At 43.6% G+C, this 13,907-nt stretch overlaps 1 protein-coding gene across 1 annotated transcript; it reads right to left on the bottom strand.

The window, feature by feature from the left end:
- Positions 1 to 448: 448 nt before the first annotated feature.
- Positions 449 to 11,690, bottom strand: cpeb1b (cytoplasmic polyadenylation element binding protein 1b). Its single transcript, XM_076078772.1, has 11 exons — positions 11,434 to 11,690; positions 10,992 to 11,228; positions 9,365 to 9,594; positions 7,092 to 7,344; positions 6,127 to 6,240; positions 5,544 to 5,633; positions 4,685 to 4,821; positions 3,385 to 3,583; positions 2,890 to 2,984; positions 2,481 to 2,561; positions 449 to 1,984 (listed from the first exon to the last, which is right to left on the bottom strand). Exons 1-11 carry the CDS (start codon positions 11,462 to 11,464, stop codon positions 1,874 to 1,876), a joined length of 1,578 nt encoding a protein of 525 aa, XP_075934887.1. The 5' UTR covers positions 11,465 to 11,690; the 3' UTR covers positions 449 to 1,873.
- Positions 11,691 to 13,907: the final 2,217 nt, after the last annotated feature.

Here is a 13,907-nt window from a genome sequence, read left to right as displayed (position 1 = left end):
AATGATTTCAGTTATTGGGAACACAAAGCTCCTCCAGGGACAAAATGCACAATTTATACAAAATGAAAAGTAAACTGGCACTCCTTAAGATTCAACTCCCAGTTCACAATACTGCAAATTTATAAATACTGCAATACTTTCATTAGTGAGCGATAAGCTCAACCACCATTGTGTTACCTCCTTCAATGACAAGCTAGAGGACCACATTAGAGTACGACGCTGTAGTACTCTTAAACAGACTGACATGCACAATTTCCCTTTGAGACAAATAGGAAAATACTTCCGCAGTTCATCTTTGAGGAACCAATTGGAGTTTTAAAGCTTTTGATGTTGACAAATTTAGCTGCCACAAAGTCCTAATTCAGTGATTTGTGGATGTTAATGACTTCTAAAAGAAAAGAAACTCCAAAACACAACTTAAATGAATGAAGAGTCCAGACGTGTTGGGTAATGCTTAAACACCTTTATTGTGCCCAATCTGAACAAACTCCACAACTGTAAGTAGCAGCAAACTTGGCAGACCACAATGAGGTAGACTTTCAAAACTCTAAAAAGCAGCTGGGCCAAGGGACAACAAGCTCAGCATGACAAACTCAATGGATAAAGAAAAGACACTCAAGTCTTTGGCACACAGCTTATTATGCATTTATGTCCCAACTGGAACAGGAAGGCAGAAATGGGATAAGAAAGCGTTGGAATCATTTACTGGGGTCTACTCAAGCTCTGGATCGATTCAATTTATCATCAGCTAAGTGGAAGTTCTTACATTCAACAGGAAACTAGCAGCTGTTCTAACGTAGGCGTGTCCCCCTGCTGATGTACAAAAGTGATTAAAAACCACTGCCACCTCTCCACACGTGCAAATTAAAAAGTGCGCAAAAAAGAAAAAACCCAAAACCATGTACAATCAAATGCTCATTTACTCTAGTCTCAACAGGATCCATCAGGTGCTTGAGAAATGATGGACAGCTGAGGCATATCCAGTACTATTGATACTTACATTTAATATAACTGGACCAACAAAGCAAGTTAAAGTAGTACTTCCAACATTTTGTGCCCGTTCAGTTGAAATTTGGGAGGGCAAATTAAAAAAGGAAAAAAACACTACAGAGAAATTGTATGAGGAAAAAATAAAAAAAAGGGGTTTTCCCCAAAAAACAGCCGCCTGGTAGAATTCTGTTCAAAATTTTCATGTCATGACTTAAAACCGTTTGTGTACAAATTAGTAAAAAACTGCGTAAAAATGTCTGAAATGCGACTGGTTAAATGAAGCCCAACATTCAACTCCCAAAAGTAAGAAACACCAGCTGGCTTGCACAGGAAAAAACAGATGCCAGCCGGGGGTTAGGGTGGGCGGAGGAGCAGTGGAAGGGGGGGGAGAAAAATAAAAAGTTAAAGGCACTGTATGGCATTTGCCAATGAACGGCAATGAGACTTGCGTGACTGCTCTTCACTATGCAACACAGAGAAAAAAAAAAAAGAAAAAAAAGAAATGGCATTTTCATCCACTTCTTTAACCGTCGGCGGACTCATCTTTCCGTCCGGCCGCAAGTCTGGAAAAAAAATGCATAAGTGTGAAGGGCACCCTCGTCTTCCCCCCCTCCCCCCCCGCTCCAACAAGGTCACTGTGCATCGTGCCACTGTGAACAACAGCAAAAATGTAGCGCAAAAGTGCAAAAGTGAACATTTCTCTACAGTGATATACACCCCCAGTGCCTGGTGGAGTGCCGTGGTGACCCCCGTGCCGAGGGACATCCGGCACACGTGCTCTCTCTCCTTGGCGGGCAGCCTCACGGGCCCCCCCCCCCCCCCCAATCCTCGTCGAGGGGCTCTTCTTCTCTCCGGCCCTTCAGAGTGTTTGGATCCATCTGCTCTAGCTAGAGTCCCTGTTCTTCTGGTTGCGCATGAGGGGCCGGTGGTTGCTCAAGATGTCCATGGAGTGCTGCCAGTGCCAGCAGGAGCGGCAGTAGTACTTGAAGCAGGCCTGTGTGTGGACAGACGGTGATTGAGCTCATTAGTAGGCTGCCGTAAAATGAGAATGACATTTCTGATATTTGTGAAACACTTTAAATTAGTTTGAGCTATGAAATGAATCACTTTAGTGCATTCATTCCCAAAGACTGGGGTCGCAGGAGATTTTATTTGGTTCGCCAAATAAATTTGAATTTCTTCTATCAAACATTTACATCTGCAGTACTCGTTTGAGCCACATGAGGGAGCCTGAACGTGCCTACTGTTCTGTTAACTGGAGCAGACTAATAACATTGAATCTAATATGAAAGACTAGCTAACTTTGTTTTTACATGACTTGTAGTAAGATACTAACGGGGTTGCTTCTTTGGTTTATATACACTCATACTCTGTGGACCAATAATAATTAACTCATTTCGATGGCAATCAGAGCACAAGAAGTTAGAGAAACTGGTCATGAAAGTCACCACTGGGCTCTGCTAGCAGGACAAAGATGTGTTTCCACCGACCTGGTCTCTGCAGAAGAAAGGCCCGGGTTGGCGAAGGCAAACTTGACACATGGAGTCTTCCAGGTACGGGTCGATCTGGACCTGAGGGGGAAAAACAAAACTCAGTTTAAGGTGAAAAAAAAAAATGCAAAAACAAAAAAGGCCTCATCTAGAGGCGGCATTTAATTTGTCTGTTCAGGGCTACTGTAGAAACATGACTGAAGATATAAACGGCTCATTCTAAGGTAATGAAAACACAACTCTCATTTTCACGCGATTATAACCTTCTAAAAACACTTATCATATTCTATTTCTGTGAACAGATCCCCCTGAATGATGCACTGTTCCTTTAAAGTACTTCAGTAAATGAACTCCGTAACTAGTTACTTTCCACCACTGTAGATTTCAGAAAAACTTGGCATCTTCTTACCTTCTTTGTAAACTTGGGGGTTTTGATCTCCACAAACGCTGCGCACACAGCCTTCAGGTAACTGCGCTGATTGTTAAAAGTGACACGTCCAGAGCCTGAACACGAGAAAAGTTCATTTCTGCACAGCAGCTTTAGATAAAACTGAGCTTACAAGATGTCTAAACTGCATGCACATAAAGCAGAACTTTGCCTTAAGTAGGTTTCACTCGGACGGTATATAAGTGAAGTAGTCATTGTGACGTCACCCGTTGGTTTGTGGACTGACGTCTAGAGATCGAGACCATAAACTCATGTTTACTGAGGTAATAAATCAAGAGAGAAGTAGAGTCATTTTCTCATAGACTTCTATACAACCAGAGGAGTCGCCCCCTGGTGGACACTAGAGAGAATGCAGCTTTAAGACACTTCATCGGCATTACGTGGCAGAACTGGAGGTTGCCACCTGGCTACACTTGAAGAATGAAAAGCAGGACATCTGACCAACATGTATCTTACCTATGGGGTACTTGTGCTTGTCCGTGTCGATACCGGCGTACATGACGCCTCCGAACAGGTCGTTCATGATGCTGGCCAGCGCCTCAGCGTTCAGCATGCCGTGCAGCGCGCCAACAAACACCGTCTTACTGGGGTCCAGACGCTGAGCCGGGCAGCGCACGTAGTTACTGTCGGAGATCACCCAGGGGATCACCTGCACCTGAACCAGGAAACAAGCCAGAGTCCGTTCACAGATCGTCAGCTGTGACATTTTATTCAGGCTAGTTTCTGTACGAGTAATGTTTTCATTTAATTAAGGAAACATCCGATCTGTGGCTGCAACTAAAGATAAACACATTTACTATTTTTTACATTAAAGAAATTTAAAAGATTGAGTTTAAGACTGTTGGAGAAAACTGATTTACCATTTGCAATTATCTTTTGTTCTTATAACTAGAATTGAAATCCTACTTTTACATTAATGCAAGAGTAAAAATAATCTAGTTTTTCCTTTGAGTACTTTTTCTGATTTAGTTGGTCGAGTTCATTTTGGATTATTTACAGTCAGACGTAAATTCAGACAGGAAGACTATACTCTGGCATGCCTAAGCCCATAGCTTATTTACCATACATCTGCCATCACTCCTCATGCAGGCACACTCATTTCCTGGCTGTTATTGCTCGGGGCAGTCAATCATATCAGCGGTCTAGATCAGCTGGTCTCTCTAGCCAATAGCACAACGACACAGGACATCGTCAGCCCATCATCTGGCTGCTGTCTTCCTTTAAATATGATTGTGTCTCTACCTTCAGTTTGTTCAAGCTGCTGTTGCGCAACCCTCCACCTCCCCATCTCCGCAGTTTCATCAACCTCACCAGCCATCACCACCAGTGTCTGGACTCCAGACACTTTGCCACTCAGGGCAATCACAAATCTCCTCGCTGAGTTCAAGTGCCAAAGAATTTCCGTGTAACTCATTAACGCAGCATCTGTCATAATAAATGTTAACTACTAATCATTCACTTGTCTCTGATTGAAATAGAAAAGGACATGAATAGAAAAGACTCTAGTATCTCAAATTTGAACTCCAGTCAGTACAGCGATGGATATACTTTAAAAATAAATGACAGAAAACTCCAAGTCACCCTTTTAAAACAGATTCCTTCATTGTTAGTTTAGTCATGATGCCCGAACTTGACGGAATTAGTTTTTTAGGTCTCAAGCCTTCGTCAGGGACTCAATCGGTAAAAGTACTTTGTGTATTCCCACCACTGATTGTGTATTTCATAACTGTGCCTTGCACGTTTAGTTCTAACTCACATCCTTGCATCGCATTCTGCGGCTGGACATCTTGAAGTAGTACTCTCTGCTGTCCTCGGGGTGAAACGGGTCCTGGGAGCAGGCGTGGAGCAACGCCCGCACAGACTTCTCGTTCTCAAACACCAGATAAACGTAGCCTAAAAACAGAAAACACACTTTAAGATCAGGGCTGAAACTAACGATTAGTCATCGTCTATTTATCCATCGATTTTCCCCAACTAATCAATTTGTTGTTTGAACTAAAACGTTACTAAACATCTGTCACCAGTTTGTTTCCCAAGACGACGTCTTTAAATGTCCACAATGCAAAGACATTTAGTTTACCGTCACAAAAGAAACCAGAAAATAATCACGTTTAAGAAGCTGGAATCAGGGTTCAAAAAAACAAAATACTCAAACCCATTCATGGATTATTATGATAATGCAATTTAATATTTGACAACTAAACTATTAATTTGCTGCAGCTTTCTTTAGGATATGAACACGTCGCCCTTAAATGATCTTAGTGAGTATTCAGACCTCGACACGGTGACTGTAGTTTATTTTTGTAGTTTCTGCCTGAAATTGTGACAAAGACATGTTTCACAGTAACGGGCAATGAGTTTGCTTTAAATCAGCTGACAACCAGGTTACCCAGAAGCCCAACATTCATAAGCTTTCACAGACTTGACATTTACCAAAGATCTAAAGCATCGTGAGGGTTTTTCCGACCACCATGTTTAACGCTACATTTAACGCCACAGCGTCACCATCTAGAGGCCTACGGCCACTCACCATCATGCCATGTGCTCACCACAGTGCCACCACGAAGGGAAACAAAAATGGCCTACCAGCTCGTCGTTACCTTTAGCCACATTACCTTTGGGAGGACAGCGAGGGTGCTTTCCATCCTTACCAGGCCACTCCACAGTCAGAGGGCCGTAGCCACTGAAGGTGTTGATCAGGCCGGCTGAAATAAAGCAGAACCACCATTTTATTGGAGTCTGGCTTCTATAAAGTCATTAGAGTTACAGTTGTTAAGGGTGTGGTTGTTGGTAGTTAACATCGAGACGTAGTTGAGAGTTAATGAGCATCGAATAAAAAGCACATTTGTTTACTTAAGAACCAAGAAATGTGGCTCAGACGAAAATCCCCACAATTATGTCAACGAGCTGACAAACGGCTTTTACCACCAGGCGTCAACAAAGAGCAGGACATTAGCAGGTTTTATAAGCTTATTCTGCAAAAACTGGATGAGGCCACAGAACTAATTTGCTTTACAGTGGTTGTTTTGACAACGTTACATTCAGCCCTACCATTGCGCCTAAACCAGAATTATGAAAGCATACATTTAAGAAGAAAGCTGAAGGGCTGCTCACTCATTACACTGTCAGATTAACTCCAATAAGCATCCATAAAACCGTCCAGAAGATGTCAGGCAGCAACATTAAAGCAGCAGTTACCTTCTGTGATGTCCCAGGGAACGCCACCAAGAAACACCTTGCAGGAGTACAGAGGGTCCTTGTTGTTTCTGGGAGGCAGCTGACCGCTCCAGGTGAACGTGGCCTCATTCACAGCTGACGAGCACAGGACAAAAGGAGGGGGTAAGCCAAAATTCAAAGGACACGACCATGTACAATAAATAAAACTAAGAGGGCGCAACGGCTCAAAAAAAACTCACGGATCAGCACAAAAGAAATAAAAAGGAGCAAATATAACTTTTAGATCCACGATCACATTTTTTGCCACAGATACAAACTGCCGATCATCGATTATTCATATTAAGCACTTTTTTGTTTTGTAATGTTCTAGCAGCTGGTCTACAAAGATCCAGACAATTCGTTTTTTGTGTGTAAACTATTTAAATTAGTAGTTTCTTTTTTTCATAGAAACAATTCAAATGAGGGGGAAATAAGACTATTTTCATTTATTCAAAAATGGCTTGCGATTAGTAGTTTTAATGATGTGTTATAAGCTGGTTATAAGTAGTTTAAACACTTATAATTCATCTCCAATATCCATTTCATATTGCTGTGACGTCTTCAAACTACGGTTATTCAAGTGTCTCACAAAAACTACATTTTACAAGATCACATGTGAACACACCGTGATAATTTACTTTCACACAATACTCCCTTCCACTGAACAGAGCCTGAATGCATCACAATGCAACTGAATGGAACCTTTGTACGTTAGCGGCGCTGCTAACGTCACTAGCTCTTCTGTCAATTTGAGCAAGGATTTGTTCTTCACAGTGTAACATTATCAGCGAATAGAAGGCTTCAATATCGATCTCCTGATAGCATATTTTTACTGAATATCAGTAAAACTTTATAAGTACAAACAGACAACAGTCCGTTACGCCACTAATTAAAACCGAGCAGAAAACAAAAAGGGTAGAACACAGTCTGGTGAGCTCTAGATTTACCTGCAGCTTGTCTGTGCAGACGAGCCTCCCTCTCGATACTGAACGTGTCATCCGACTGGTCGAGCATCTCTGCACCGGGCCAGGGGGAGCCGCTACGCCAGCGGCGGGAGATGGTGGAGGTGGGGCTGGCGCTGGATGGCGGGGTCAGAGGAGAGCTGGAGTCCTGGGGGTCCAGCCGGGAGCCCAGTCGCAGCAGATCCTTCTGCATATTAGACGCCAGATAAGGCAGCGGAGGGGAAATCCGCAAAGTCGACTGCAGAGGAAGACAGACTTGTCCAGACAACTGCACCTTACTGGAGACTATTTATAATGTACATTTCCACAGCGATGATCCCATCATACAGAGTCCTGTCACTTCTACAATCTGCTGCTGTAGCTTCTCAAACAGAAACAGGTTTCATTCACTATTTAAGTCAGTTTCAGCCTGCGGTTACTCACAAGGGGCATTCTGCTCTCGTTGCAACATTAAGCTAAAACACACCTTTACAATCATGGTGCAATGAAGCCGTCTGTGCTCCGTTCACCTCAAAGCTACGCAGACACTTGACGCCGCCGTTTGTACAGCATTTATGATCCTCGCCTCCACCTGCAGGCTCAGTCTAGCTTTTCTCCCCCTAAGAACCGGTTCTCTTGAGAACAATAAGGCCAGAGCCTGGATGCCAAATATTTAGAGATGGGTCGATCTGATCAAATATCAGTTTCTGGTTCCGATATGACGTAATTCAAATATTGGATATTCGACTGGGTTAGCGATCCATATAAATGTGTAATAATTGTGGAGAAAGTGCCTTCGGCCGTGTCAGAGCTGCAAAGAAGCTAGTTAGCTACGCTAGCATCTTTAGCACGGAGGTGTATGGGCTGCTTGAAGACCAGAATAAGATAGATAGATAGATATAGATATAGATATATATACACAGAAGTATTGTTTGATCGCTGGAGGACAGTTGCTGTGAAAGTGCAACATGGCCGACCTGCCGTTCGTTCATTCATCACAGCGACGGTCTGTCGACTCTTTAAACAGACGGTGAGAGTATAAACTGACACGACCGGCCGTTCGTTCTGTCACAGTCAGTGAGTCTCTTTAAACGAGACTAAGTGTCACTCGCGGTGTTCTCAGTAAACATTTAGGCTCCTTCTAGCAGGCATCAATAAGCTAGCTTATCGTATATCTCGTACAGCTGATTTCTAACTCTTCGTGGTAACAGCAACCTCTCACCACTCCCTCTATTCAATGCTCGACACAAACGGAGCTCTGGCCTTCCGTTGCTCAGAATGAATGTGAGCGCATGAAAACATCTGGTCACATCGTTCGGTAACAGAAGATTTAAGAAGCACATTGTCGTTTACATCTTGTTTGGGTTTTTTGATAAGATATTTATTTTCTTGCGCTTTTATATCAATTATTAACTTTATAACAGAGTTGTCAATTTGCACTCTACTTTTAAATTCTGTTATTACTTTTGAACTCGTGTATAGAAATCTACTAGCTGTTGATGGTTGCTTTGCACACAAGACTAATTTGAGCTACTGTTGGTGAGATGAAGAACTTCCTGCTTTCATTAGAAAAAGTCGTCAACACAGTGCTGGGTTTCTACGTTAGGTCTACCGTACTCACATTACCAACCCTAGCTTTAAAAGTCTAACAGGAAAGGGAGGAGTTATGCCCTTAGAGCCGCTGGATTGATTTCAAGATAAACATCTGTGTAGGAAGTTTATATTTTATTGACAGGAGCTTAATACACAAAAAAGAACCGATTAGAAAAAGTGAAAAAAACGATACGACTATGAAAATGTACTTAAGGAAAAATTGGGAATAAATCGAAGCCTGTTTTAAATAAAACCATTGTGATGATTTATGGAATATACAGTTTAGCGAGACCTGGCTGATCAATCAGCATCAATATTATAAAAGTAAAGCATTTTGACCTAAACGTTTAAGAATAAGCGACAATCTGTTCTCTCGTAATAACAAATGATCTTGTTCGAGATACCAACGTTTGTTGTTTTGATATATTGACATAAGGAATTAATTGTGATCTCAAGATAATATCTTAAAGGTTTGAATCATGTCTGTTTTGGGCTCTCATAGAAAGAGATGCCTTAAGAAAAACCCAAAATACAGACACTATAAATAAAGACACTGATCATTTATAGACTCTACAGCTCAGCATATCGTGACCTCAGTATTTGGTTGTTAAACGTAAAGCTCATCTACGTTTGAAACAAGGCCCTCCCCCCCCCCCCCCCCCAAGAAGAAGGATGATGATTCTTACCAGCATGTCACAGAGGTGGTCTGAACCAGAGCTGAAGCCGCTGGTCTCCGAGTCTTCAGGACTGCTGGAGCGAGAGTCCAAGAAGGAGCTGGAGTCCAGGCGGTTTGCCATGCGTGCCATGCTGGGGAACTTCTCCAGGAAGTCAGCTGTCATGCTCAGGGACTCGGGGGGCAGGTAGCCGGGGGGCTTCCCAAGGATGCTACTGAAGGGGCTGTTCAGTATACCCAGCACTGCAGAGACAGGACCATCACACCAATTACAGCACTTAATGAGATGAATCAGCCATTTGAGAGTTTGACGTAGTCCGTTTTGGATGAGCAAACTGAAGATGGGATGCGCGTGCAGAAGGCTACGGGTCATTTTCATCATTTATTAATCTGTTAAATCTCTGAGTTGTTCAGTCTATAAGATGTCAGAAAATGGTGAAAAACGTCCCCAAATCTTTCTTGTCCACAACTCAAAAAAGATATTCAATTTACTGTCACAGGAGTAAAGAAATCTGAAAATATTCCAATTTAAGAAGCTTTGTCATTCAAAATAACTCAAACTGTTTAAATAGTTATATTTTAATAGTCGACCACTATTGATAAGTTGTTTCAGGTCTCATTGACGCTACCAGGAGGAATGCAGGAACTGCAAGTGTCTCAAAATGTCTCTTTGCTCATCCAGTTGCACAACAGGTCCCCACAAAAGAGCAAAGTGAAGAAAATTGTGTTTGTGTGCTGAATCTCAAGAACCACATTGATTTGTGAGAACTGAAAGGCTGCAAAGTCAAGTTTTCCCCGGATTTGCATGCAGAAGAGGATACTTGACGTGCAAGCAGGCTGCCAGCTCGAGTCGACGCTCGAAGCATTTTCTATTTTACTTTTGATTCTTTGTAACTCGGCTGCAAATAATGTGAAACACAATCTCGTCTCAGAAGCTAAGCGCCAATTCCTAAAGTATTAGCCAGCAGCTTCCTTCCGTCGGATAACAAAAGTGAGCCGACAGATACAAACACGAGGCTCTGATGGGATTGTTCTGCTGTAGGCCGCATTCAAAGCTACGTCCCAGTTTGACGAAGGCCCAGTTTAGAAAAGCTCTAAATGAAGTAACGTCGGGTCGGTTCAGACACGCAGCGACAAAACTACAAAATGGGTCAGGACGAGCGGGGCATCGTTAAGAGTCCAATACCCAAAGCTCATCTCAGCATCCACGAACGTTGAAGCAGCTAACTGGGACTCTGGCGACGCCATTCATTCATGCAGTTTTGATCAACAGGCATTTAAAATATTCAGAAGAACATTAAAATATTATATTATTTATTTTGGGGGGATAAGAGTAGCTTCAGTGGATTGTTTTTGTGCCGGCTGGATTGCTAAGAGATGCAGCAAAGCAGAAGTGCCACATCATCCTCCCTGGTGACGCTACAGCCTGTTCCCAAGCACAGACTGCTGCTAATAACCAACAAACACATATTTCATTAGACACCAGGACACACGAGCTCGCAGAGGTTATGATGTCTGCTGTAATGTTAATGAGGTTATGGAGAGAGAGCTTATAAACTCTTAGGAAAACAGCCACCTTCAACTAAACTCTGGGACATTATGTGGTATAAAAACATGTAAACAAAATGTCTGGTACTTACTGGAGGGTGAGCTGGTGTGAACCTGGGAGGGGGAGTTGTGTGCGTCCGTCTCCTGGCTGCTCCAGGGTCTGTCCCAGCCGGACAGCCGGAGGGACTGGAGGCCCAGGCCCAGGTCTGTGACACCCGGCGGGCCCCTGGATGACGGCATCTCCTGGGAGCCGGGCATGCCACCGCCACCACCACCACCACAGTTGGGGAAGAGCATCCTCCTGCTGCCCACTGCAGCCAGCTCCGACTCTTTTCAATCCCAAGATCCAGTTCAGAGATTCACACAAACAAAAAGAGAGAGAGACAGGAAGTGTTAAAAGAAGTGTTGTTTCAGTCTGCGCTACATAGAGAAGGTCAGGGACAGACTCGCGACACCAAACAAATCTCATAAAAAACAAACTTCCCTGATCTCACCCCCCCCTTCCTTTTTTCTCTGGCTGACGGGGGAGCTAACCTGCTGCCTCTGTTCCCGGTGCAACTGCCATGCATCTCCGTCCGCATCACTGACCCACCTAGCAGCATGTGACATGGCTGCTGATGCACTCGCACACCCCTGCTAATGACATCAGCTCTCCCCCCCCACCCTCCACCTCCCAGCCTCCTTGCCTAACGACTGTAATAAAAAATTCCTGCCGGAGTTATTGGCTTGTTGATAGAAGAACTCCCCTCTCCCGAGTCGGTGGAAAGACGGCAGCCACAGCTGCTGCTTACTCTGTCTCGCCTTGTTTCCTGAGCAAGCTGACAACGAGAGGGAGGGAGGAGGGAGGGAGGGAGGCTCGGGGCAGAGCTACGGCGGCATGGTGGGAGGCAGCATGGGAGCAAATGACTCAGCAGACTTGATTTAAAAAAAAATTTGAAATTCAGACTTGAGCATGCTCAAAAAGCCAACTTGCTAAATCGGACACATTGATTCTGATAGTTTTTACACACACACACAGTGAAGGAAACGGTGCATGCAGAGCCTCTGGCTGTAGCAGAAGCAGCTGACTGATCAGATGTTGAGCTCCTCCCTTTGCCCTCTCTACCAGAGCCTGGACAGCATCCAGCTGCAGTAACACAGGAGCCGGGGCGGCCACAGACCCAAGTTCAGCTGTGTTTCAAGAAGCAGTTCACTTTCAAAATTAAAATCTTTAACGTACACAAGTGTGTCATAGTGCTGCTGGAGTCAAGCCGAGTAAAATCTTTATACATCACAATTCAAAGACAGGACACAGGTGCTGTGCGGAGCTTAAATCTTGGCAAATCTCACCCTCTAAAAAAAAAACAACCACACTTCAAAGTGCTGCAATGCTGCAGAACAGCGATGCAGCATGAATCAGCTGCTGGCACCCGAATGATAATGACAAGAGGAAAGAGGTTTAACCATTCTGGCTGAGAAAGTTAAAGTGGCTCCTTTTCTTCGGTGGAGATGAAGAGGTTCCACACTCAAGTTGAATCCACCTGGTTTAAAACTAGAGGTAATGAAAGCTGCATTCAGGGTCATGTTACCAGTTTCTGGTCTAAAATGTGGCACTACAATAGGCTCATTCAGGCGCTCTTCTTTTACTTTAATAAATTCACATTAGCGTTGGCTCTAAGAGCGTAAAGCAATTAATCAACAGAAAAATGATTTTCAACAAGCCCTCCATCAAGAAGAAATGCTAAACATTCTACATTTTCAGCTTTTCAAACCTCAAACGTTTGTGTTTGTTTCATTATCGCTGCAAATTAAATAAGTTTTGTTTCTGGACTTTGTCAGAAAAGACACAAAATTGATGATTTATCAATTAAAATATAGTTTAGCTGATAATGACCAGCATGTCATAACAGTTGAGAACCTTTGGACCAACTAAACAAGTGAAAGACATAATTTAGACGTACTTCCCAATACAAGTGTGTGTTCCGTTAGTGCGAGCTTGAAGCAGCATTTAGTCCTTAAAGTGTAAAATGTATACTACATTGCTATACGTCTTCTGCCAGACTAGTGGAAAGATAAGGTCTCATTTGCATATCTAAACATCACATTTTAGAAAACTTGTAACACAGAAACGTATAGTCTTAATGCGAGTAATGTGAAGTTTCACTGTGACAACCATCAGTTTCATGTTTAACACTATTCACCTGTAGCGTCTCCCATTAATATAAAACCCAAGAAACGTTACTTTGGATGTACCCATCATGTGGTATCAGTGGTGAGAGAATGTTCGATGGAGGGACTTGATGTATTGGTCCCAGTGTTTCTAAAACCAGCAATGCAACCATTGCACTGGTTTCTGCAGCCAACTCGACCTGCTGCAGGGTGGAGAATACTAAGCAGACTTTACCAAACAGCAGGTCTGGCTTTCCCTTGGTGGTGTTGTTGTTGTTGTTGTTGTTGGGTGTGGTGCACACACCGGTGAAATCCAGAGCGTTGCCCAGCATGGTGTTCATCCTGCGGAAGATGTCCGCGTTGCTGCAGGTTGACAGGGCCGGAGACTCGGGGTCCGGGCTGTCTGGCATGCGGGGATCGTTTCTCTGCAGAAGCAAACACCAAAGAAAGAGGAGAAAAGTAATGCTAAGGTAACGCTAGGAGGTCACGACACATGTGGTGCAGCGGAATTTAAAAAAATGGAGTCTAACGGAGACGTCGGTGGTAGTTTCGTGTCACACAAAAGGTCAAATGTGCACGTTTAGACTTACTTCGCTATTTTAAATTAGCTCCTGTAACTCACCAGGGAAAACGCCATGATGTGGACTGACAGCTTGTGAGAAATGTCCAAATTATAACTGCTGGCAGCGATAAAAGGTCATATTTATGAAAAGTCTGCTAGCCAGCTAATTAGTCTCAATTTAGTGAACGTGTGCTCGGCGAATGACACGAGCGTGGGGGGGGGGGGGGGGGGGGCTCGAGGAGGCCTCAATTCTGGTCACGTGACACACATCACAGAAGCACGCCGCACACAATAGAAA

This window comes from Anarhichas minor, unplaced genomic scaffold (genome assembly GCF_050575085.1).
Source record: "Anarhichas minor isolate MPS153535 unplaced genomic scaffold, ASM5057508v1 ptg000067l, whole genome shotgun sequence".
In the NCBI taxonomy this organism is placed as follows: Eukaryota; Metazoa; Chordata; class Actinopteri; order Perciformes; family Anarhichadidae; genus Anarhichas; species Anarhichas minor.
The sequence above is the reverse complement of the archived record's forward strand: the minus strand, read 5'-3'. Positions and strand labels throughout refer to the sequence as shown.

Excerpts from the sequence above, each read along its gene's own strand:
- cpeb1b (XM_076078772.1), bottom strand. The coding sequence starts at position 11,464 with ATGGCAGTTGCACCGGGAACAGAGGCAGCAG. Across the intron at positions 4,822-5,543 it reads CCCTCGCTGTCCTCCCAAAG|GCTACGTTTATCTGGTGTTT; the intron begins GTAATGTGGCTA and ends TTCTGTTTTTAG. Across the intron at positions 2,562-2,889 it reads CCCCCAAGTTTACAAAGAAG|GTCCAGATCGACCCGTACCT; the intron begins GTAAGAAGATGC and ends TTTCCCCCTCAG.